This window comes from Salvelinus alpinus, chromosome 7 (assembly GCF_045679555.1).
Source record: "Salvelinus alpinus chromosome 7, SLU_Salpinus.1, whole genome shotgun sequence".
Lineage (NCBI taxonomy): Eukaryota > Metazoa > Chordata > Actinopteri > Salmoniformes > Salmonidae > Salvelinus > Salvelinus alpinus.
In genome coordinates, this window is record NC_092092.1 from 59,221,380 (window position 1) to 59,247,393 (window position 26,014).

Sequence of the window (26,014 nt, forward strand, 5' to 3'; positions counted from 1 at the left end):
TCGGGTGGTTGTTTTCCTTAACTTCTTACGGCTGGGGGCAGTATTGAGTAGCTTGGATGAATAAGGTGCCCAGAGTAAACTGCCTGCTACTCAGGCCCAGTTGCTAATAAATGCATATTATTAGTATATTTGGATAGGAAACACTCTGAAGTTTCTAAAACTGTGTGAATGATGTTTTTGAGTATAACAGAACTCATATGGCAGGCAGAAACCTGAGAAAAAATCCAACCAGGAAGTGGGAAATCTGAGGTTTGTAGGTATTCAACTCATCACCTATCGAATATACAGTGGGATATTGGTCATATTGCACTTCCTAAGGCTTCCACTAGATGTCAACAGTCTTTAGAACCTTGTTTGATGCTTCTACTGTGAAGGAGGGGGGAATGAGGGCTCTTTGAGTCATGGGTCTGGCAGAGTGCCATGAGCTGACCAGGCTCGTTCACGTGAGAGAGTTAGCCCTGTGTTCCATTGCATTTCTGAATACAAAGGAATTCTCCGGTTGGAACATTATTGAAGATTTATGTTAAAAACATCCTAAAGATTGATTCTATACTTTGTTTGACATGTTTCTACGAACTGTAATATGACTTTTCGTCTGAACTTTCGTATGGACTTGCCCGCGCGTCGTGAGTTTGGATTGTGTACTGAACGCCCGAACAATAAGGAGGTATTTGGACATAAATGATGGACTTTATGGAACAAATCAAACATTTATTATGGAACTGGGATTCCTGGGAGTGCATTCTGATGAAGATCATCAAAGGTAAGTGAATATTTATAATGCTATTCTGACATCTGTTGACTCCACAACATGGTGGATATCGTCATGGCTTGTTTGGGCTCTGAGCTCTGTACTCAGATTATAGCATGGTGTGCTTTTTCCGTAAAGTTTTTTTGAAATCTGACACAGCGGTTGCATTAAGGAGAGGTTTATCTAAAGTTCCATGTGTAATACTTGTGTCTTTTATCAATGTTTATTATGAGTAATTCTGTAAATTGATGTGGCTCTCTGCAAAATCACCAGATGTTTTGGAGGCAAAACATTACTGAACATAACGCGCCAATGTAAACTGAGATTTTTGGATGTAAATATGAACTTTATCGAACAAAACATACATGTATTGTGTAACATGAAGTCCTATGAGTGTCATTTGATGAAGATCATCAAAGGTTAGTGATTAATTTTATCTCTATTTCTGCTTTTTGTGTCTCCTCTCTTTGGCTGGAAAAATGGCTGCGCCTATTCTGTGAATAGGCGCTGACCTAACATAATGATATGTTGTGCTTTCGTCGTAAAGCCTTTTTGAAATCAGACACTTTGGTGGAATTAACAACAAGTTTATCTTTAAAATGGTGTAAAATACTTGTATGTCTGAGGAATTTTAATTATGAGATTTCTGTTGTTTTTAATTTGGCGCCCTGCACTTTCACTGGCTGTTGTCATATCGATCCCGTTAACGGGATCCCAGCCATAAGAAGTTAGCTAAGCACTTCATGATGACGGAAGTGAGTGCTACGGGGCGGTAGTCATTTAGCTCAGTTACCTTAGCTTTCTTGGGAACAGGAACAATGGTGGCCCTCTTGAAGCATTTGGGAACAGCAGACTGGGATAGGGATTGATTGAATATGTCTGTAAACACACCAGCCAGCTTGTCTGCGCATGCTCTGAGGACGCGGCAGGAGATGCCATCTGGGCCTGCAGCCTTGCGAGGGTTACCATGTTTAAATGTATTACTCACGTTGGCTGCAGTGAAGGAGACCCCACAGGTTTTGGTAGCGAGCCGTGTCAGTGGCACTGTATTGTCCTCAAAGCGAGCAAAGAAGTTGTTTAGTTTGTCTGGGAGCAAGACATCGTGGTCCGCGATGGGGCTGGTTTTTCTTTTGTAGTCCGTGATTGACTGTAGACCCTGCCACATACCTCTCGTGTCTGAGCCGTTGAATTGCGACTCTACTTTGTCTCTATACTGACACTTAGCTTGTTTGATTGCCTTGCGGAGGGAATAGCTACACTTTTTTTATTCGGTCATGTTTCCGGTCACCTTGCCCTAATTAAAAGTTAGTGGTTCGCGCTTTCAGTTTTGCGCGAATGCAGCCATCAATCCACAGTTTCTGGTTGGGGAATGTTTTAATAGACACTGTGGGGACAACATCACCGATGCACTTGCTAATAAACTCGCTCACCGAATCAGCGTATTCATCAATGTTGTTGTTCGACACTATGCGGAACATATCCCAGTCCACGTGATCGAAGCAATCTTTAAGCGTGGAATCCGATTGGTTTGACCAGCGTTGAATAGACCTGAACACGGGTGCTTCCTGTTTTAGTTTCTGTCTATAGGCTGGGAGCAATAAAATGGAGTCGTGGTCAGCTTTTCCGAAAGGAGGGCGGGGGAGGGCTTTTTATGCGTTGCGGAAGTTAGAATAACAATGATCCAGATTTTTGCCAGCCCGGGTCGCGCAATCAATATGCTGGTAAAATTTAGGGAGCCTTGTTTTCAGATTAGTCTTGTTAAAATCCACAGCTACAATAAATGCAGCCTCAGGATATGTGGTTTCCAGTTTACATAGAGTCAAATGAAGTTCTTTCAGGGCCGTCGTTGTGTCTGCTTGGGGGGGAATATATACGACTGTGATTATGATCGAAGAGAATTCTCTTGGTAGATAATGCGGTCGGCATTTGATTGTGAGGAATTCTAAGTCAGGTGAACAAAAGGACTTGAGTTCCTGTATGTTGTTATGATCACACCACATCTCGGTAATCATAAGTCATACAACCCCACCCTTCTTCTTGCCAGAGAGATGTTTGTTTCTGTCGGCGCGATGCGTGAAGAAACCAGGTGGCTGTACCGACTCCAATAGCGTGTCTCGAGTGAGCCATGTTTCTGTGAAACAAAGAACGTTACAGTCTCTGATCTCTCTTTGGAAGGCAACCCTTGCTCAGATTTCATCTACCTTGTTGTCAAGAGACTGGACATTGGCGAGTAGTATGCTCGGGAGCGGTGCGCGATGTGCCCGTCTACGGAGCCTGACCAGAAGACCGCTCCGTCTACCCCTTCTGCGGCGCCGTTGTTTTGGGTCGCCTACTGGGATCCGATCCATCCTGGGGGATGGACCAAACAGAGGATCCGCTTCGGGAAAGTCGTATTCCTGGTCGTAATGTTGGTGAGTTGACGTTGCTCTTATATCCAATAGTTCCTCTCGACTGTATGTAATAAAACCTAAGATTTCCTGGGGTAACAATGTAAGAAATAACACATAAAAAACTGCATAGTTTCCTAGGAACGCGAAACGGCCATCTCTGTCGGCGCATTTCTTAATATTATTCACTTCCTTTGGCTTTGATGCCTCATGATTGAGTATTGGGGAAAGGGGGATACCTAGTCAGTTGTACAACTGAATGCATTCAACTGAAATGTGTCTTCCACATTTAAGCCAACCCCTCTGAATCAGAGAGGTGCGGGGGGCTGCCATAATCAACATCCACGTCTTCGGCGCCCGGGGAACAGTGGGTTAACTGCCTTGATCAGGTGCACAACGACAGATTTTTACCTTGTCAGCTCGGGATTCGATCCAGCAACCTTTCGGTTACTGGCCCAACTCTCTAACCATTAGAGTACCTGCCGTATTGCTCTGTTCAAGTAGACTGTGATTTTGCTGGGATCTGATAGGGGTGTCAGTGGGCTGACTGAACCCTCTGAGAGACTCTGGGTTGAGGTCAGTGATAAAGTGGTCTACAGTACTACTGCCAAGAGATGGTGTACCTACCATAGGAGTCCCATCAAAGCCTACTATTGACTATATACATACCCAGCGTCTGACAGAGCTGCAGGAGTTGTGACCCGTTTTTGTTGGTTATGTTGTCGTAGTTGTGTCTAGAGGGGCAAATGGGGCAGGTGTTTGTCCCCCTGTGTGCTGAGGGTGTCAGGTTCTTGTCCAGTTCTGGCATTTAGGTCGCCACTGACTAGTACATGTCCCTGGGCCTGGAAATGATTGATTTACCCCTCCAGGATGGAGAGGCTGTCTTTATTAAAGTGAGGGGATTCTAGTGGGGGGATTTTGTCTTTGTTGAGATCATTTCAGTTTGAATTTCTAGCCAAATGTAAAATTTGTCTAGAATTTATTAATTTAATAGACTGAGTTAGGTCTGCTCTATATCAAATTAGCATACCCCCTGAGTGTCTTTCCTGTTTCACACCTGGTAGTTTGGTGGATGGGACTACCAGCTCTCTGTAACCTAGGTTACAGACCCTGGGTCTCGACCCCGCCCTGTGCAACTGGGTCCTGGACTTCCTGACGGGCCGCCCCCAGGTGGTGAGGGTAGGTAACAACATCTCCACCCCGCTGATCCTCAACACTGGGGCCCCACAAGGGTGCGTTCTGAGCCCTCTCCTGTACTCCCTGTTCACCCACGACTGCGTGGCCATGCACGCCTCCAACTCAATCATCAAGTTTGCGGATGACACTACAGTGGTAGGCTTGATTACCAACAACGACGAGACGGCCTACAGGGAGGAGGTGAGGGCCCTCGGAGTGTGGTGTCAGGAAAATAACCTCACACTCAACGTCAACAAAACAAAGGAGATGATTGTGGACTTCAGGAAACAGCAGAGGGAGCACCCCCCTATCCACATCGACGGGTCAGTAGTGGAGAAGGTGGAAAGTTTTAAGTTCCTCGGTGTACACATCACGGACAAACTGAATTGGTCCACCCACACAGACAGCGTCGTGAAGAAGGCGCAGCAGCGCCTCTTCAACCTCAGGAGGCTGAAGAAATTCGGCTTGTCACCAAAAGCACTCACAAACTTCTACAGATGCACAATCGAGAGCATCCTGTCGGGCTGTATCACCGCCTGGTACGGCAACTGCTCCGCCCACAACCGTAAGGCTCTCCAGAGGGTAGTGAGGTCTGCAGAACGCATCACCGGGGGCAAACTACCTGCCCTCCAGGACACCTACACCACCCGATGTCACAGGAAGGCCATAAAGATCATCAAGGACAACAACCACCCAAGCCACTGCCTGTTCACCCCGCTATCATCCAGAAGGCGAGGTCAGTACAGGTGCATCAAAGCAGGGACCGAGAGACTGAAAAACAGCTTCTATCTCAAGGCCATCAGACTGTTAAACAGCCACCACTAACATTTAGCGGCCGCTGCCAACATACTGACTCAACTCCAGCCACTTTAAAAATGGGAATTGATGGAAATTATGTAAAAATGTACCACTAGCCACTTTAAACAATGCCACTTAATATAATGTTTACATACCCTACATTACCCATCTCATATGTATATACTGTACTCTATATCATCTACTGCATCTTGCCATCTTTATGTAATACATGTACCACTAGCCACTTTAAACTATGCCACTTTATGTTTACATACCCTACAGTACTCATCTCATATGTATATACCGTACTCTATACCATCTACTGCATCTTGCCTATGCCGTTCTGTACCACCACTCATTCATATATCTTTATGTACATATTCTTTATCCCTTTACACTTGTGTGTGTGTATAAGGTAGTAGTTGTGGAATTGTTAGGTTAGATTACTTGTTGGTTATTACTGCATTGTCGGAACTAGAAGCACAAGCATTTCGCTACACTCGCATTAACATCTGCTAACCATGTGTATGTGACTAATAAAATTTGATTTGATTTGATATTAGGGGACAACCAGTGTGTCCATCTCCTTCTTGTAGGATATTCCAGGATGAGATAATGAAGGCTTTGTGTTCCATAAAGTGCCCATTGTTAGTCGTGTGGTTTGGCCTCAGACCAGTAAGTGTGAGCAGAGCCTGCTGAGTATCTGGTACATGCCATTGGCTTGGGCAAGTGTATGAGTGGGGGTTGGGCCTGTTTACCTGCTCATGGCCTGGGCGTATGTAGGACTTCTATGTTGAGGCCTTCTTTGCTGGAGTGGGGGGCATGGGGTGGCAGGAGGAGCACAGGTCTGAACTGAAGGGGCCTAAATGGGGTATGGGCATGGTTGACTTGGGGGTGTGTTGATTGGTTGGGATGGGGGTGTGAATGTGGCTGTGGTGCTGTGGTCTGGATGTAGGTCCTCTTGGCATGGGTCCTCTATGTGTAGGTCCGGGGGGTCCTGCAGGTCTGGGAGAGTGTCTCGCTGGTCTCTCCTCCTTTCCCTCTCTCTGATGAAAGCTGCTGGTCTGACAAATCGTTTCAATCACCACTACTGATGAAATGCCCTCCCTGTCATACAGCTCTGCTGCCAATCTCTCTCTCTCTCTCTCACGCTGTCTCTCTGTATCTCTCACTCTTTCTCTCCCCCTTCTCTCTCCATTCCTCCTCCTTCTCTCTCTGTTCCTCTCTGTTCTCTCTCTCTGTTCCTCTCCCTTCTCTCTCTCCGTTCCTCCCCCTTCTCTCTCTCTGTTCCTCCCCCTTCTCTATCTCCGTTCCTCCCCCTTATCTCTCTCCATTCCTCCCCCTTATCTCTCTCAGTTCCTCCCCCTTCTCTCTCCGTTCCTCCCCCTTATCTCTCTCCGTTCCAAACCCCTTCTCTCTCTCTGTGTTCCTCTCCTTCTCTATCTCTGTGTTCCTCTCGCTCTCTGTTCCTCCCTCCTCTCACTCTCTCTGTTCCTCCCTCCTCTCACTCTCTCTGTTCCTCCCCCCTCTCACTCTCTCTGTTCCTCCCCCCTCTCACTCTCTCTGTTCCTCCCTCCTCTCACTCTCTCTGTTCCTCCCCCCTCTCACTCTCTCTGTTCCTCCCCCTCTCACTCTCTCTGTTCCTCCCCCCTCTCACTCTCTCTGTTCCTCCCCCCTCTCACTCTCTCTGTTCCTCCCCCCTCTCACTCTCTCTGTTCCTCCCCCCTCTCACTCTCTCTGTTCCTCCACCTCTCTGTCTCTAAACTCTATTGACTCAGATCCCTGAAAAATGCTGATTACAATCTTCACAGTGAAGAGCTGTGTGGTGTGTGTGTGTGTGTGTGTGTAAAGGGGGAGAGCAAGAAAGTGTGTGATAACTTATTACCAGACAGGTGGAAAATCTGCACATCTCCGTATCTCTCTATCCTCCAAGTAGGACACATCTCTCTATCCTCCATGTAGGACATGCTAATATAGAAAACATACATCTTTATTCACAACACACACACACACACACACACACACACACACACACACACACACACACACACACACTGACATCTAAAAGGCCGAAGTTTCTACCCTGAGGCACTCTGTGTGATCGATCAGTCAATTTAAAGAGTCTGGCAGCTGAGATGGGAGCCTTGATGTGAGCAATAAACAACTGAAAAGCCAGTATGACACACACACACACACACACACACACACACACACACACACACACACACACACACACACACACACACACACACACACACACACACACACACACACACACACATAGGAGGACAAAGGGGTCACATCCCAGACAAAGGGCGGGTGACTGTATAAGCAGCTAAGGAGAGAGAAGGAGAGAGAGAGACAAGGCAAGAAGGGCCTTCTATGCCACCAAAAGGAACATAAAATTCGACATACCAAGGATCTGGCTAAAAAGACTTGAATCAGTTACAGAACCCATTGCCCTTTATGATTGTGAGGTCTGGGGTCCGCTCACAAACCAATAATTCACAAAATGGGACAAACACCAAATTGAGACTCTGCATGCAGAATCCTGAAAAAATAAAAAATAATGCAGAGCAGAATTAGGCCGATACCCGCTAATTATGCAAATTCTGCACCTGCCTAAAATGTATGCATTTCCTTTGGCTCCCTGTGTCACGTTCCTGACCTGTTTTCTCTTGTTTTTGTATGTGTTTAGTTGGTCAGGGCGTGAGTTGGGGTGGGCATTCTATGTTATGTGTTTCTATGTTGGTTATTGGGTTGCCTGATATGGTTCTCAATTAGAGGCAGGTGTTTTACGTTTCCTCTGATTGAGAACCATATTAAGGTAGGTTGTTTCACATTGTTTGTTGTGGGTGGTTGTCTCCTGTGTCTGTATGTTTACCACACGGGACTGTTTCGTTTTGTCGTTCGTGTATGTAGTCTGTTCCTGTTCGTGCGTTCTTCGTTTATTTGTAAGCAATCAAGTCCAGGGGCCTGTTGCACAAAACTAGGATAAGGGATTAAGCCAGGATATCTTGGTGATCCTGGCTCAATTGATCCGTAATCCGGTTGCACTAAAGATGGATAGGGGGCAGGAGGATATGTTATGGTATAAATTACCATGGAGATTTATTCTGTGGAGCTAGCCTGCTCCAGACCAGGCTAAATTCCAGGATCTATTTAATCTCATCCCTAATGTCAGTCAGCAGTCACCACAAATGGAAACCAATAGTTATTTCACTGCTCACTATACATTGTTATCACATATAACTAGACCCACTGTTATTATTTAAACGTTTGTGATCATTAATTTCAATGATTTTGGATAAAAAATGATTTTTAGATGATGTTGCTATCATTAGATAATTTACAGTTTCCCATAGACTATAAGGCTATATATAAAATGATAGAATATTAGGGCCACAGAGGGGAAAAAAACACAAGTCATAATATTGTAACCAGTTGTTTTAAAGGAGGACAGTTGTTAAAATGACAGATGTGGGGCATTTCGTGAAATTGTACTTCAGTATGGTTTCATAAACAAAGACATGCTGATGTGCCAGAATATTAAGTATCACATTGTCATAAGTACCAAAACTGTAAAAACAATATGTAGCTTTTCTGCAGAAAGAACCAGCCTCATAAATTTATGACTTTATCCTTTTTCTTCAGTGTGGCCCTAGTACTCTGTCATATAAACAAATACACATTCCATATGAATATAAAAACACAATGTGTAACATTATGTTCCTTTATTGAATAAGGACAAAACAAAGCAGGTAAACCATCAGCTCCTTTCGAAACTGAAGTCACAGTGACTCTACAAGATGGAAAGCACAGAATCCAAGCATATTATACAAAATGATACATACACATTCAAAGGTCTGTATATAACACACCCTGCATGTCTGCACACTAAAATAAATGCAGGACAAATCCATACACATCAACTGAACAGACAAATGAATGGATGCAGTAGCCTCCCTGCAGCCTTGTATTACACACAGTATACCGCACAAACATCATAAGAGGCCAAATTCGTCAAAAAACGAACCCAAAAAAACCCAAATTCCTCTGCCACCGCAGGACATATTTAACCAAAATTGAAAGCACACATACTAACTAAAATAATTCAACACATATTGGTCCCTCAGCAGCCGACCACTGTCGTCATCAGGGAAGATTGCCGGATTGTCCCAGTCCATGGCTGGTGGCACTCTGGGGGCCCTCTCCTTCCTCAGGCAGGCCACATTGTGGAGGACAGCACAAGCCACAGTAATATCACATGCCCTAACAGGGCTGACCCTTAATTTGTGAAGGCAGTGAAAGCGTGCCTTCAGGAGGCCAAAGGTCATTTCAACTCTGGCCCTGGTCCTGGCATGGGCATGGTTGTAGGCCTGCTGTGCTTCCTGGGGGTCTGTGAAAGGTGTCAGGAGAAAAGGCTGGCAGCCATACCCCCTGTCTCCCAGCAACACACCAGAGAATTCACCTGTCAACACAAAATCTCATCATTACTACCTCATAAACACAGTGATATTCTTGACACAGCCATGATGGTTATAAATAGGGGTTGTGTGGCTTACCTTGTGATAGGCACTGATAGATTTCAGAGGCCCGAAAGATTCTGGAGTCATGGACTGAGCCAGGCCATTTTGCCACAACATTGCTGATCACACAGTCAGCATTGCAGACCATCTGAAATCATAAGATGAGGAATATTACACCAATCAATGCACATCACTGGCAATGCAGAGTGTTCGTCAATGGACAATATCAAAAAGTTATGTTCACCTGAACATTAATGCTGTGAAAGGATTTCCTATTCACAAAATCGGCCTCATGGGCACCTGAGGGGGCTTTTATCCTTATGTGTGTGCAGTCCACTGCACCAATGACATTGGGGAAACCTGTCACACAAAGTAATGAGTATCCTACTATGTGTTAACAGTTGTCCTGTAATTTGTAGATCCTCTTACCTGCAATCCTATAGAACTCCTCTTTGATGTCACAGAGTCTTCTGTGGCCAGGGAAGGAGATGAAGACATCTGCTAATGCTTTGATAGCCAGACACACACTCCTTATTGTGCGGCAAATTGTGGCCTTGTTCAGCTGTTCTGCATCCCCCACTGAGTACAGGAAGGCTCCACTAGCAAAAAAGCGCAAGGCCACACAAACCATTTGCTCCACACTCAGTGCATGGCTCCGTGCAGTGCGGTGCTTAATCCTGGGACCCAGTAGTCTGCATAGATACCTGATGCCATCTGCAGAAAACCTGTATCTTTCATATAGATGGTCATCAGGGAAGGCCAGTGGGTCCAACCGGTCCCTGAAGACCCTTTCTCGCCTGAAGGCTCTCCTCAGCACAAGTGCTTCTTCATCCACCACATCTCGCACGAATGGGCATGCCATTGTCAGAGCAGAAAGGAACACACAATTTTGGGCCTTCATATAGGCTAGTGGCCACACCTGGTGCTGGGGGGGTGGGCAAAAGAGGGCGATGCCTTATAACGATGACTTGGTTGTACTGATTGCTGGGAAAATAAAAAAAACCTTAGAAAGATGCCACCGTCCTGTGTGCTCACAATAAGAGCTCATATGTCATGGCTCACTTGACTTTACGAGAATATACCTAATTTTTATTTTGAGCTGTGTCATCTTCTTGGAGCTGGGGGAGGAAAGAAAAATAATGATTAATACATTTGTGTTACAGTTAGCATACAGTGTACATTGAAGGCATATCTCACCTCCCTCTCAAGTTTTTTTATTTCAAGGTCCAGTTTCCTAATTGTCCTCTTTTTTATTTCGGACTCCAGTGCAAGATTTTCCATCTTTTTCTTCTTGTACTGAATGTCTATGTCTGCCAGTTCTATTTGGCGCCGGAGGTGGTTGCCATACAACTTTCTGATAGCTTGTGAGCTCTGTGAACACAATACAATTAGCGCAGCTGGAATTTGGCAGGATGTGGTGTCCTTTTATTAATACGCACTATGTTGCCAGGCTGGTTTTCCCACTGTATAGCATCTGGGTCCTGTAAAAGAAATTAGATTTTTTGATTTTGATGAGGACTCCTCACCATTGTAGAGTAAATAGTACTTTCACAGTCTTAACATGATACCTCATGCCTTCTGGAATCCAGAGAGATGGTCTCCTCCTCATCATCGTCTCCATCATGTGCTGTTGCTGCTGCACTGGGGCCTTCACCCTATCACATTTAATCGGATTCATATTGAAGCTAGTAGACAAGACATGCCAGGCCTACAGTATGCCTTTGATGGAGTACTCACTGGATCAGCATCGTCTGGTGCTTGTGCTGGTGGCTCTAACAGGAACACAGTGCTGCCAGACACTGCAAGGCAATAGGTAAACCAAAGTCAGACAGTCCAAATTGATTCAATATGAATGTGGTTGTATCCCATGTAGAGATGGAAGGACATACCTTAAATGAAGCGGGTGGCATCTTGGGAGGAACCTATGCTCGTCTCTTTCCCCCCAGGGATCCCCTCTAAGACGGGCCTGCCTTTATTTAGCTCCAAGGCCATGTCCTCTGCTGGGGTAAGGTCAGCCTTTGGTGACCCACCACCCGTGCCTTGTCTGTGGGTATTCTTTTTCACTGCTAAAACAGTACAGACAATGTGTGAGCAGGCACCTTCTGGGTACAATATATGCTTGTGCTTTGTTAAATATTAGTCAGGGACCATACCATTCTGCAGAATGTTCTTGTATTTGATTTTGACCTGCTGCCATGTCCGTTTTGGCCCGTTCATGTTTAATCTACACACACACACACACACACACACACATTTAATGGAGTCACACTGCAAAAAATTACTTGGTATTTTTGTCTTGTTTTCAGTACAAATATCAAAACATTTATCATAGCTTTATACAGTGTGATGGAGTTACTTTACACAATTTCACTCATATCTGCAGTGCATTTCAATAAAAAATTTAACCGTTTCATAATTACAGTACAACTGCATTTTTGGAGATGTGAATTAAATATTTGAATTGTAATTGTGATGTTTCAGCGGAGCGGTGAGTGTGTAATTGTGCACTACTTACGCATTCAGGCGGTCTGCAATACTTTGCCACGCTTTTTCTCTTTGCTTTATCACTGTGGCGGTGTTGCCTTTCTTCTTAATTATATCTTTTACCTCCTCGTATGCCTCCATGAGGATTTGTGCTTCCGACGGGGAAAAGTACGCGGCTCTAGTTGCCATGGTAAATCAGTTAATCTGTGATCTGTGGCGGGGTCTATTTGAGTGAGCCGTGAGCGCGCACCTATCCAGGATTGGTTTCACCTGGCTTAATGAATCCGTGTCTGCTCATCCTGGCTTGGTCTTTGTGCAACCAATTAAGCCTGGACGCACATGTTTTGGCTTCATTGAGCTCAGCTGAGTCATTTATCCCGGATGTCTTAATTCTACTTTTGTGCAACAGGCCCCAGGTCTGTCTACATCGTTTATTTGTTTTGTAGTTTGTTTAAGTGTTTTCGTGTTTCGACTTTACTTTAATAAACTGCATTATGTCTTCACAACACGCTGCGCTTTGGTCCAATCCCTAGAGGAGGAGAACGACCGTTACACCCGGGTGGCGCAGTGGTCTAAGGCACTGCATCTCAGTGCAAGAGGCGTCACTACAGTCCTTGGTTCGATTTCTGGCTGTATCACATCCGGCTGCGATTGGGAGTTCCGTAGGGTGGCGCACAATTGGCCCAGTGTCGTCTGGGTTTGGCCTGGGAAGGCCGTCATTGTAAATAAGAATTTGTTCTTAACTGACTTTCCTAGTTAAATAAAGGTTAAATAAAAGGAAGCGATTCCCAAACCTTCCATAACAAAGCCATCACTTACAGAAAGATGAACCTGGTAAAGAGTCCCCTAAGCAAGCTGGTCCTGGGGCTCTGTTCACAAACACAAACAGACCCCACAGAGCCCCAGGACAGCAACACAATTAGACCCAACCAAACATGACAAATCAAATAGACATAATGACATTTGAAATGTCTTTATTCTTTTGTAACTTCTGTGAGTGTAATATTTACTGTTAATTATTTTTGTTTATTTCACTTTTGTTTATTATCTATTTCACTTGCTTTGGCAATGTTAACGTATTTTTCCCATGCCAATAAAGCACTTGAATTGAATTGAATTGAGGGAGAGAGAGACAGACAGAGAGATGGGAAGGGGATAAGGAGGGTGAATGAGGACAGGCTGAAACAGAGAGGAGATAAGAATGGGACTGTGTAGGTTTTGGAGACAGAAGACAGGAAGACGGAGAAGAAATATACGTAGAGAATAGAATAGAGGGTATCTGGGTCTTTAATGTCGGTCCTATGACCTTGTTTAACAGCTCTGAGCTACAAGGATAGCGGGATGGTGGGATGGATGGAAGATAAGAGAGATGTACATGTATATCTTGTTTATTTTATCCTCCACTAAACCTGTTGGACATAACTCATATCTGGATATCTGTTATTTTTGCAACTTTTCGTTTTTTAAACAACTAATTGGCTGATGTTGGTTCAATTATTTGAATTCCATTTCGTTCTGTTTTTTTCTTTGCGCACATTGCACAGTTTCTCTGGAGATAAATCAGATCCAGCCTCAACTGTGCGATGTAGTAGGGAGTTGTAGTTTCCAACAGGCCAATATTCTACATATTTTAGCGCATAAAACATGGTATTAACTTCAATGACCATAATCCATTGCGCCATCTACTTGTCCGGTCTGAGTTTTATTTACGCCTGCTACTGAAGAGACCTGAATGCTTTTTACCTTGAAGAACTACTAAAATAGGGATATTGTGAGACAGCATTGGAGCAGCTCTGTAGACATGAGAATATGACTTGGAATTAAATAATAAAGTCATAAAATAAACTAATGTTATATACACAACAACTGAAATATTTTATTAAAGTAAAGTAGTATGAATATATGATGGTTAAAACTTCTTATGGCTGCATCCTGCTACCAGGATCGATATGACAGCAGCCAGAGAAAGTGCAGGGCGCCAAATTCAAACAACAGAAATCTCATAATTAAAATTCCTCAAACATACATGTGTCTTATATCATTTTAAAGGTATTCTTGTTGTTAATCCCACCAAAGTGTCCGATTTCAAATATGCTTTTCAGCGAAAGCACTACAAACGATTATGTTAGGTCACCATCAAACCACGAATAAGCACAGCCATTTTTCCAGCGAAAGATAGCAGTCAGAAAAAGCAGAAATAGAAATAAAATTAATCACTAACCTTTGATTATCTTCATCAGATGACACTCATAGGACTTCATGTTACACAATACATGCATGTTTCGTTTGATAAAGTTCATATTTATAACAAAAAATCTGAGTTTACATTGGCGCGTTACATTCACTAGTTCCAAAAACATCAAGTGATTTTGCATAGCCACATCGTTTCAACAGAAATAATCAGCATAAATGTAGATGATAATACAAGTTATAAACATGGAATTATAGATATACCTCTCCTTAATGCAACTGCTGTGTCAGATTTCAAAAAAACTTTACGGAAAAAGAAAATCATGCAATAATCTGAGACGGAGCTCAGAACAATAGCCAAATTAGCCGCCATGTTGGGGTCAACAGAAACCAGAAAATACATGATAAATGTTTCCTTACCCTTGATGAACTTCATCAGAATGCAGTCCTAGGAATCCCAGGTCCACAATAAATGCTTGATTTGTTCGATAATGTCCGTTATTTTTGTCCAATTAGCTACTTTGGTTAGCGCCTTTGGTAAACAATTCCAAAGTCACAAAGCGCCTCCACTATAACGTGACGAAATGTCCAAAAGTTCCGTAACATTCAGTAGAAACATGTCAAACGATGTACTGAATCAATCTTTGGATTGTTGTTATCATACATCTTGAATAACGTTCCAACCGGAGAATTAGATTGACTTCAGAAGAGCGGTGGAACGGAGGTCCTCCTCATGTGAAGGTGCATGGTGAATGCGTGATCAGCTCGTGGCAGTGATTACTCATTCCTGTCTCCTTCGGCCCCCCTTCACATTAGATTCATCAGACAAAGTTCTGTTGACATCTAGTGGAAGCCGTAGGAAGTGAAAACTCATCCATATCTCGCTGTAATTTCATTGAGAGCTTGGTTGAAAATCTGCCACCTCAGAAAAAATTCAAACATGAAGTGGAACTTCTCAGGTTTTTGCCTGCCATATGAGTTCTGTTATACTCACAGACATAATTCAAACAGTTTTAGAAACTTCAGAGTGTTTTCTATCCAATATGAATAATAATATGCATATATTAGCAACTGGGACTGAGGAGCAGGCCATTTAATATGGGCACCTCTGTGCACCTTTCATCCAAGCTACTCAATACTGCCCCTGCAGCCATAAGAAGTTAATAAGTGATAAGTAGTAATAGGCAGTCACTACCATCATGGGACTATTATTGTTTCAGTCGGGGTTGTTACAGCATTCAAACCACATAATTGAAACCGAAATTGAAAACCGTGATTATTTTGTAATAATCAAACCGAAACTGGACGGACCTCAAAAAGCACTAATCGCTCAGCAGTAGTTACTATATACTGCAAGCAAACAAGCTTGTTGCCGAACGCCCAATGTTCTGTCCAGCAGACATAAACCATAGAGCTCTCTCCATCCTAAAGGACTGCAGTACACTGAGTCTGTTTGTCTATCTGGCTCTGGACTGCTCCTCTCCTAAAGTGTAGATAGATAAGGCTGTATTGGTGTGTGTGTATTGGTGTGTGTATTGGTGTGTGTGTGTGAGAGAGAGAGAGCGTTAGAATTTGTTATAAATAGAACAGATCTGCAGGATTTCTCATGTCTGTGCACTTCGGAGAGTTGGAATAGTAGTAATCACACAAGTGCATACTCGTCACACACACGTTTCTCTTAAACACTCTGTATATGTGGCTTTATGAGAAAATCTTACTTTTCTCTTTTCTCTGTCTATTGATAGCTTCCATAGACTCTCCAGATGCCTTTCAACAGCTGTAGAATGAGTTATTATGGGCCAGGAGCCAGAGAATTAGAGTTTCTCTCTGCAGGAAAAGCACTTAACCTCAGTGCCCCTTGTGTAATCACTAGCCATTAACAACCCCTCATCAATACCACACCATGTGCACTACAGTTGTATAATGCTAGATAGAGCAGCTGCTTTTTTGAGTCCATCTATCATATTGATGGTCAACACCCATAGCGAGTTTTGGATAGCTACTGTATGCTAATGACTGCTAGTGAGCATCATTAAAGACATGCTCCGGTACTTTGTCGACGATTTTTTATTTATTTTTACTTCATGCTTTGGGCTGTATGTGTCAATGTGTAGTTCATACATGCATAATATATGAGCAGAGTTATTGTCTTACCTCAAAGTGACTGTTTATTGGAAGCTGAGCGGCGCCATTTTCCCTACATTTCCCCTCACTTGGGCCAGCTCCCTATCATTTCCAGTTCTGGCCAAGGAGCCCCTTGCATTTTATTTATTTATTATTTATTTCACCTTTATTTAACCAGGTAAGCCAGTTGAGAACAAGTTCTCATTTACAACTGCAACCTGGCCAAGATAAAGCAAAGCAGTGTGACACAAGCAACAACGCAGAGTTACACATGGAATAAACAAGTGTACAGTCAATAACACAATAGAACAAAAAAAGAAAGTCTATATACAGTGTGTGCAAATGGCGTGAGGAGGTAAGGCAATAAATAGGCCACAGTAGCGAAGTAATTACAATTTAGCAAATTAACACTGGAGTAATAGATGAGCAGATGATGATGTGCAAGTAGAAATAATGGTGTGCAAAAAAAGCAGAAAAGTAAATAAAAACAATATGGGGATGAGGTAGGTAGATTGGGTGGGCTATTTACAGATGGACTATGTACAGCTGCAGCGATCGGTTAGCTTCTCAAATAGCTGATCTTTAAAGTTAGTGAGGGAAATATAAATCTCCAGCTTCAGCAATTTTTGCAATTCGTTCCAGTCATTGGCAGCAGAGAACTGGAAGGAAAGGCGGCCAAAGCAGGTGTTGGCTTTGGGGATGATCAGTGAGATATACCTGCTGGAGCGCGTGCTAAGGGTGGGTGTTGTTATCGTGACCAGTGAGCTGAGATAAGGCGGAGCTTTACCTAGCATAGACTTATAGATGACCTGGAGCCAGTGGGTCTGGCGACGAATATGTAGCGAGGGCCAGCCGACTAGAGGATACAGGTCGCAAGTGGTGGGTGGTATAAGGGGCTTTGGTGACAAAATGGATGGCACTGTGATCGACTGCATCCAGTTTGCTGAGTAGAGTATTGGAAGTTATTTTGTAAATGACATCGCCGAAGTCGAGGATCAGTAGGATAGACAGTTTTACGAGGGTATGTTTGGCGACAGAACCGTCCAGAGTAGTGATGCTAGTCGGGCGGGCGGGTGTGGTCATCGAACGGTTGAAAAGCATGCATTTGGTTTTACCAGCGTTTAAGAGCAGTTGGATGCCACGGAAGGAGTGTTGTATGGCATTGAAGCTTGTTTGGAGGTTTGTTAACCTTTTGTCAATAGGGGGAGCTGTTAGCATTATTTTTTTTTTTACATTTCCAAATTAAACTGCCTCGTACTCAATTCTTGATCGTACAATATGCATATTATTGTTATTATTGGATAGAAAACAGTCTATAGTTTCTATAGGAGTTGAAATTTTGTCTCTGAGTGGTACAGAACAATTTCTACAGCACTTTTCATGACAGGGTTCAGATTTCAGAAATTTTTACCTCTGATCTGGGGTCTGTTTATAAGGCCACAGTGAATGCTATGAAGAAACCGACACTACCTACGTCTTCCTCTGGGTGTCTGTACGTCATCACGTTTTCAATGAAGTCTATGGGACGTTCACAGCCATTATAAATGACAAAAATGTACAGAGACCCCTCTTTCTCAACGTGCGCCTCAAGCGTGAAGGCCATCGGACCTGCCTCGTTCCAAATCGTTTTCTAACCAGCAGTATTTCTCCGGTCATGTTTTCAGTCGTTATAGTTGTTAAAAACATCATAATGTAGTGAATTTTAACCGTTTTATATCAATTTATATCCGTTTAGTGCGATTTTGAGGAATTTCTTTGTCGTGCACTCTGAAAGTTTGGACACGCTTTAGGGTGTCGGTCGTTGGTGATGGACATTTCGAAGGACAGAGGACATCTATCGACCAAAAGACGTTTATAACATAGAAAGGATACATTGCCCAAGAATATGATGGAAGATCAGCTCAAAGTAAGCAATATTTAATATGATAAACCGTGTTTCTGTCGAAATATTTTAAACGCATACATCGCCATTTTGTTTGGTATAGCTTCACTTGGCCAACCCTGTATTGAAAAGTAAGGATAATTTTAAAAATGTAAATCAGCGGTTGCATTAAGAACTAATTTGTCTTTCGATTCCTGTCAACCCTGTATTTTTTAGTCAAGTATATGATTAGCTTTTAATTAAACTAGATCACTCTGATAGATGACGTCAGACATATTGAGGCTTGATTTCCTAGTATTTTCATTGTGTAACCACGGTTTTGTATGGCTAAATATGCACCTTTTCGAACAAACTGTATATGTATGTTGTAAAATGATGTTACAGGAGTGTCATCGGAAGAATTCTGAGAAGGTTAGTGAAAAAATTAATATCTTTTGGCGGTGATTACGTTATAGCGCTCTTTGCCTGGAATCGATGCTCTGGTAACGTTTTCACATGTGGTATGCTAACTTATCGATTTATTGTGTTTTCGCTGTAAAACGCTTAGAAAATCTGAAATATTGTCTGGAATCACAAGATCTGGGTCTTTCCATTGCTATGCTTTGTCTATTCTTATGAAATGTTTTATGATGAGTAAATTGGTCATACACGTTGCTCTATCTAGTAATTCTAGTGGATTTGTGATGGTCGGTGCAATTGTAAACTGTGATTTCTACCTGAAATATGCACTTTTTTCTAACAAAAACTATCCTATACCATGAATATGTTATCAGACTGTCATCTGATGGTTTTTTTTATAGGTTATTGGCTATCAATATCTTAGTTGAGCCGAATTGGTGATAGCACCTGAAGGAGTAAGAAACTGATGGAGTTAGAATAGTGGTGTATTTTGCTAACGTGTTTAGCTAATAGATTTACATATTTTGTCTTCCCTGTAAAACATTTTAAAAATCTGAAATGGTGGCTTTATTCACAAGATCTGTATCTTTCATCTGGTGTCTTGGACTTGTGATTTAATGATATTTAGATGCTACTATCTACTTCTGAAGCTATGCTATCTATGCTAATCAGTGTGTGGGGGGTGGGGGGTGCTCCCGGATCCGGGTTTCTGAGGCAGTAAAAGTTAACACAGTGTCCAAAGAAGGGCCAGATGTATACAGAATGGTGTCGTCTGCGTAGAGGTGGATCAGGGAATCACCCGCAGCAAGAGCGACATTGTTGATATACAGAGAAAAGAGTCGGCCCGAGATTTGAACCCTGTGGTACCCCCATAGAGACTGCCAGAGGTCCGGACAACAGGCCCTCTGATTTGACACACTGAACTCTGTCTGAGAAGTAGTTGGTGAACCAGGTGAGGCAGTCATTTGAGAAACCAATTTCTCAAATGTTTTTAATTTTTAAAATTAGGAGCTCGAACTGTTTGGGCATAGACCTGGAAAGTATGACAGAACTTTGCAGGCTATTTCTGGAGTAGATTGCAACTCCTCCCCCTTTGGAAGTTCTATCTTGACGGAGAATGTTGTAGTTGGGTATGGAAATCTCAGGATTTTTGGTTGCCTTTCTAAGCCAGGATTCAGACACGGCTGGGACATCAGGGTTGGCGGAGTGTGCTAAAGCAGTGACTAAAACAAACTTAGGGAGGAAGCTTCTGATGTTAACATGCATGAAACCAAGGCTTTTTCATTTACAGAAGTCAAGAAATGAGAGTGCCCGCGACACACAGGGCCTGGGTTAACCTCCTCATTACCCGAGGAACAGAAAAGGAGTAGGATGAGGGTACTGCTAAAGGCTATCAAAACTGGTCGTCTAGTGCGTTGGGGACAGAGAATAAAGGAGCATATTTCTGGGCGTGGTAGAATAGACAGGGGTGGGGTGCGGGTACAGTGGAGGTAAACCCAGGCACTGAGTGATGATAAGAGAGGTTGCATCTCTGGACACGCTAGCTATGCTGGGTGAGGTCACCGCATGTGTGGGAGGTGGGACAAAGGAGGTATCTGAGGCATGTTGAGTGGGACTAGGGGCTCCGCAGTAAACTAAAACAATGATAACTATCCTTAACAACAGTATACAAGGCATAATGACATTTGAGAGAGAGATAAAGCAAGGCATGAAGCAATCACAGATGTTGATTGGGAGAGCTAGCTAAGACAACAATGGGTAAGACAACAACATCTAATCAGCTAAGACAACAACAACAGGTAAAATGGTGATGAATGGGCAGAGAGGGTTGGTTAACTACATACAGGGCCTGAGTTCGAGGCTGGGGCTGACAGATAAACAAAAATAAACAAAATGGAGTACTGTGATTAATGAACAGTCCAGCAGGCATCAGTTATGTAGCCACGTGATCATAGGGTTCAGTGAACAGCAATGGATGGAACAGGGAAGCCGTGGGGTAGTCGTTACTATGCTAGCACGCGGGAGACACAGCGTTTAAAGTTAGCAGGCCGGGGTAAGTAGAAGCGTCTGCTCCGACGTCCGGCAAAGGCCGGTTTGAGGGTACAGCGGATGGAGTTACATCGGCAGACCAGTCGTGATGGTACGGCGTGGGGCCGTGTCGAGGGTCCAGTCCAGAAAGAGGTATTGGCGAAAGAGGTATTGTAGTTACAGTAATTTCATTTGCTAGCCGCGAGATGCGCCAGGCTCGCGGCTAAATGGTGCTAGCTTCGGGGCAGGGGCGTTAGCCACTATAGCCACTCGGTAGCATCTAGCTAGCAGCGATGATCCGATGCAAAGGTCCAGAGCTTACGCAAGGATCTGGTGGAGTAGTGGATTCTAGCCGTGTTGGGGTAGAGTCCGGGAGGCAACAGCTTTGTAGCCGAGTGATCACTGAGTAGGCCGGGAGGTGGGCCTGGCTCAGGGCTAGCTTTGGGGCCGGGTCAGTCGGTGGCAGCTAGCTAGCTGTGATGATCAGGAGTAATGGTCCAGGGTTTACGGCAGGAATCCGGCGTTGTAGTGGAGAAAACAGTCCGATACTGGCAGGCTGGCAAGTATTATCCAGGCTAAAAGCGGCTGGTGTTTGTGCAGAAGGTAAAGGCCGCTAGCAGTGGCTGACCATGACTAATTATTATCTGGTTAGCTTCTGATGGCTAGCTACTGATGGAGGTTCTGGCTATAAGGTCTAAAAAATAGCGGATTCGTATCACATCGGGTGAGGCGGGTTACCGGAAGGTAGTTGAAAATAAATTGAAATATTATACCAAAAAAATCTGAAAAATACAAAAAGTACACGAGAGGACAACAAACCACGTCTGCACTGCTACGCCATCTTGGAATGAAATTATTTGAGTGATAGCTAGCAAGAGGCCTGCCCAGCGTTATCCAATGAATTTGCAGGGAAGGCCCAACGGCTCACTGGACACAGCAGAAAGAGAGAGGGAGCTATGGCGTAATATGCAATTTTCAGGGACCACTTTTGACTTGTTAGTGCTACTTTCAGAACTACTGGCTAAAACGTTTACAAAAGTACTAGATAATCTCTTTAACACTGAGGTAAATATAAATTATTAGCATCAACAACTACAGCTGTGCTTAATATGCTGCTTTTATCTGATGAAGGTGTGTGTGATGTGTGTGTTAGCGTGGCACGGTATACCGAAACTTCGCAACATTTTTTTAGAACATGAAAAAAACAGTACCCGAATTTTTGATACTTTTGGTGCTTTTGTCAAATGTGTCTCACGTCATATACGGATTGAGAGGGTCGAGTCTGTCTAGTAATTTGTCTGAATCTTCTCAGGGGGACAGTAGTAAGCTAGCCAGGGTTTTGAGAAGCAAGCGAGAGAAGAGAGGAAATGCCAACAGCATGGCTTCTTCTAAAGGCGTCAACATGCTTCAGTTCGGCCAGCTCGCATTCTCCCTAAAAACACGTTCACCTGATAAACAAAAAAAAGGGGGAAAGCGGCAATATTACCCCGGGACAATAGAGGGCGATAAGCTGGTAAAATGCCATCTACGGCCAAACAAGGACATGACAACACACAAAAACAAAGCAGACACCCTGGAGAATAAAATAGTGTACACAGAGAGACACTTGACTGGCGAGAAAATGTAATTTGTGCGAATTGCCCGGGATCTACTAGATTTGATGTGCCTCGCAACACATATAATAGGCGAGATACAGAGACCGAGAAGATGCCCACTTCAGGTTCACAATGGTGGATGAAAGGGCATACGGCCGAGAGAGCTATGGTTGAGTGTTTCAAGAGTTTTTGCGTCAACTGCTGCAGAAGACCCTGGATTTACCACCGCCAGCTGTCCTGCCAGGTACCACAACGCCAAGTCCTCATGTTTTCCTAGGAGATGCAGCTTTGCCCCTACATGAGAACCTCATGCACCCTTATCCAGGTATGTTGATAATATAGTTTAGGAATCAATTGAACTTTTTCTAATTATGCACCTCTATATGAGAATATGGTTCCTGGGGAGAAAAAAAAATGTGTTTACCAAAACAATCCATCTCAATTGGGTTGAGGTCAGGTGATTATGGAGGCCAGGTCATCTGATGCAGCACTCCATCACTCTCCTTCTTGGTCAAATAGCCCTTACACAGTCTGGAGGTGTGTTGGGTCATTGTCCTTTGAAAAACAAATACTAAGCCACTAAGCGCAAACCAGATGGGATGGCGTATCGCTGCAGATTGCTGTGGTAGCCATGCTGGTTAAGTGTGCCTTGAATTCTAAAGCAAAGCACCCCCACACCATCACACCTCCTCCTCCATGTTTGATGGTGGGAACCACACATGCAGAGATCAGCCGTTCACCTACTCTGCGTCTCACAAAGACACAGCGGTTGGAACCCAAAATCTCAAATTTGGACTCATCAGACCAATGGACAGATTTCCACTGGTGTAATGTCCATTGTTGGTGTTCCTTGGCCCAAGCAAGTCTCTTCTTATTATTGGTGTCCTTTAGTAGTGGTTCCTTTGCAGCAATTCGACATGAAGGCCTGATTAACAGTCTCCTCTGAGCAGTTGATGTTAATATGTTTCTGCTACTTGAACTCTGTGAAGCATTTATTTAGGCTGTAATTTCGGAGGCTGGTAACTCTAATGAACTTATCCTCTGCAGCAGAGGTAACTCTAGGTCTTCCTTTCCTTTGGCGGTCCTCATGAGAGCCAATTTCACAATAGCGCTTGATGGTTTTTGCAACTGCAAAGATTATCCGGATTGACTGACCTTCATGTCTTAAAGTAATGATGGACTGTCATTTCTCTTTGCCTATTTGAGCTGTACTTGCCATAATATGGACTTGGTCTTTTACCAAATAGGGCTATCTTCTGTATACCACCCCTACCTTGTCACAACAAAACTGATTGGCTCAAACGCAATAAGAAGGAAAGAAAATCCACTAATTAATTTTAACAAGGCACACCTGTCAATTGAAATGCATTGAAGCTGGTTGAGAGAAGGTAGTGATGACTATTTTACAGTCTGATGGCCTTGAGATAGAAGCTGTTTTTCAGTCTCTCGGTCCCAGCTTTGATGCACCTGTACTGACCTCGCCTTCTGGATGATAGCTGGGTGAACTGGCAGTGGCTCAGGTGGTTGTTGTCCTTGATTATCTTTTTGGTCTTCCTGTGACATCGGGTGATGTAGGTGTCCTGGAGGGCAGGTAGTTTGCCCCCGGTGATGAGTTGTGCAGACCTCACTACCCTCTGGAGAGGCTTACGGTTGTGGGCGGAGCAGTTGCCGTACCAGGCGGCGATACAGCCCGACAGGATGCTCTCGATTGTGCATCTGTAAACGTTTGTGAGTGTTTTCTGTGACAAGCCAAATTTCTTCAGCCTCCTGAGTTTGAAGAGACGCTGTTCCGCCTTCTTCACCACACTGTCTGTGTGGGTGGACCATTTCAGTTTGTCCGTGATGTGTACGCCGAGGAACTTAAAACTTTCCACCTTCTCCACTACTGTCCCGTTGATGTGAATAGGGGGGTGCTTGTTGACGTTGAGTGTGAGGTTACTTTCCTGACACCACACTCCGAGGGCCCTCCCCTCCTCCCTGTAGGCCGTTTCGTCGTTGTTGGTAATCAAGCCTACCACGCCACGCACTCATGGGTGAAGTGGGAGTACAGGAGAGGGCTGAGAACGCACCCTTGTGGGTCCCCAGTGTTGAGGATCAGCGTGGTGGAGATGTTGAGCTGAGCTGTAGTCGATGAACAGCATTCTTACATATGTATTCCTCTTGTCCAGATGGGTTAGGGCAGTGTGCAGTGTGATTGCGATTGCGTCGTCTGTGGACCTATTGGGGCGGTAGGCAAATTGGAGTGGGTCTAGGGTATCAGGTAGGGTGGAGGTGATATGATCCTTGACTAGTCTCTCAAAGCACTTCATGATGACAGGAGTGCTACCGGGCGATAGTCATTTAGCTCAGTTACCTTTCTTGGGGACAGGAACAATGGTGGCCCTCTTGAAGCATGTGGGCACAGCAGACTGGGATAGGGATTGATTGAATATGTCCGTAAACACACCAGCCAGATGGTCTGCGCATGCTCTGAGAACGTGGCTAGGGATGCCGTCTGGGCCAGCAGCCTTGCGAGGGTTAACACGTTTAAATGTTTTACTCACGTTGGCCACGGTGAAAGCCCACAGGTTTTAGTAGCAGGCTGTGTCAGTGGCACTGTATTATCCTCAAAGGGAGCAAAGAAGTTGTTTAATTTGTCTGGGAGCAAGACGTCGGTTTCTGCAACGGGGCTGCTTTTCTTTTTATAATCCGTGATTGACTGTAGACCCTGCCACATACGTCTCGTGTTTGAGCTGTTGAATTGTGACTCTACTTTGTCTATATACTGACGCTTAGCTTGTTTGATTGCCTTGTGGAGGGAATAGCTACGCTGTTTCTATTCTGGTCATGTTTCCGGTCACCTTGTCATGATTAAAAGCAGTGGTTCGCACTTTCAGTTTTGCGCGAATGCTGCCATCAATCCACGGTTTCTCATTAGGGAAGGTTTTAATAGTCACCGAGGGTACAACATCACTGATGCACTTGCTAATAAACTCTCCCACCGAGTCAGCGTATACATCAATGTTGTTGTCTGAGGCTATCCAGGTCATATCCCAGTCCACGTGATCGAAGCAATCTTTAAGCGTGAAATCCGATTGGTCGGACCAGCGTTGAACAGACCTGAGCACGGGCGTTTCCTGTTTTAGTTTCTGTCAATAGGCTGGGAGCAACAAAATGGAGTCGTGGTCAGATTTGCCGAAAGGAGGGCGGGGAGGGCTTTGTATACGTCGCAGAAGTTAGAGTAGTGCTGCCAGATCGAGTAGCGCATTCGATATGCTATCATATCATAAGGCATTCACCCCTGCCCTTCTTCTTGCCAGAGAGATGTTTGTTTCTGTCGGCGCGATGCGTGAAGATACCGGGTGACTGCACCAACTCTGATAACATATCCCGAGTGAGCCATGTTTCTGTGAAACACAGAATGTTACAATCTCTGATGTCTCTCTGGAAGGCAACCCTTGCTCGAATATTGTCTACCTTGCTGTCGAGAGACTGGACATTGGCGAGTAGTATACTCGGGAGCGGTGAGCGATGTGCCCGTCTACGGAGCCTGACCAGAAGACCGCTCCGTCTGCCCCTTCTGTGGCACCGTTGTTTTGGGTCGCCTACTGGGATCCGATCCATCCTGGGTGATGGACCAAACAGAGGATCCGCTTCGGGAAAGTCGTATTCCTGGTCGGAATATTGGTGAG

The 26,014-nt window shown here is 44.2% G+C and overlaps 2 protein-coding genes across 5 annotated transcripts in view; one reads left to right on the forward strand and one right to left on the reverse strand.

Moving 5' to 3' along the window:
* The window catches only part of LOC139581361 (testican-1-like), a 493,855-nt gene that overhangs the window by 31,086 nt on the left and 436,755 nt on the right, over nucleotides 1-26,014 (forward strand). The gene's annotated exons all lie outside the window — the stretch shown is intronic.
* LOC139581360 (putative nuclease HARBI1) lies at nucleotides 8,832-12,656 on the reverse strand. 4 transcript variants are annotated; one of them, XM_071411022.1, is made up of 10 exons: nucleotides 11,795-12,656; nucleotides 11,531-11,707; nucleotides 11,379-11,440; nucleotides 11,210-11,296; nucleotides 11,081-11,122; nucleotides 10,839-11,012; nucleotides 10,071-10,759; nucleotides 9,886-10,001; nucleotides 9,678-9,789; nucleotides 8,832-9,583 (listed from the first exon to the last, which is right to left on the reverse strand). In XM_071411022.1, the coding sequence occupies exons 7-10, from the start codon at nucleotides 10,540-10,542 to the stop codon at nucleotides 9,213-9,215; spliced, it is 1,071 nt and encodes a 356-aa protein (XP_071267123.1). In that variant the 5' UTR covers nucleotides 10,543-10,759; nucleotides 10,839-11,012; nucleotides 11,081-11,122; nucleotides 11,210-11,296; nucleotides 11,379-11,440; nucleotides 11,531-11,707; nucleotides 11,795-12,656; the 3' UTR covers nucleotides 8,832-9,212. The 4 variants fall into 4 exon arrangements, with proteins under 4 accessions (XP_071267123.1, XP_071267124.1, XP_071267120.1 ...); XM_071411023.1 differs by having other exon boundaries at nucleotides 10,071-10,625; nucleotides 10,724-10,759; nucleotides 10,839-11,122; XM_071411019.1 differs by having other exon boundaries at nucleotides 10,071-10,625; nucleotides 10,724-11,122.

Bases quoted from the DNA above. Each gene is read 5' to 3' on its own strand.
- LOC139581360 (XM_071411022.1), bottom strand. From the start codon at position 10,542: ATGAAGGCCCAAAATTGTGTGTTCCTTTCTGCTCTGACAATGGCATGC. The intron at 10,002-10,070 runs GTAAGAGGATCT...TTTGTGTGACAG, and splicing joins GGAGTTCTATAGGATTGCAG to GTTTCCCCAATGTCATTGGT. The intron at 9,584-9,677 runs GTAAGCCACACA...TTGTGTTGACAG, and splicing joins CTATCAGTGCCTATCACAAG to GTGAATTCTCTGGTGTGTTG.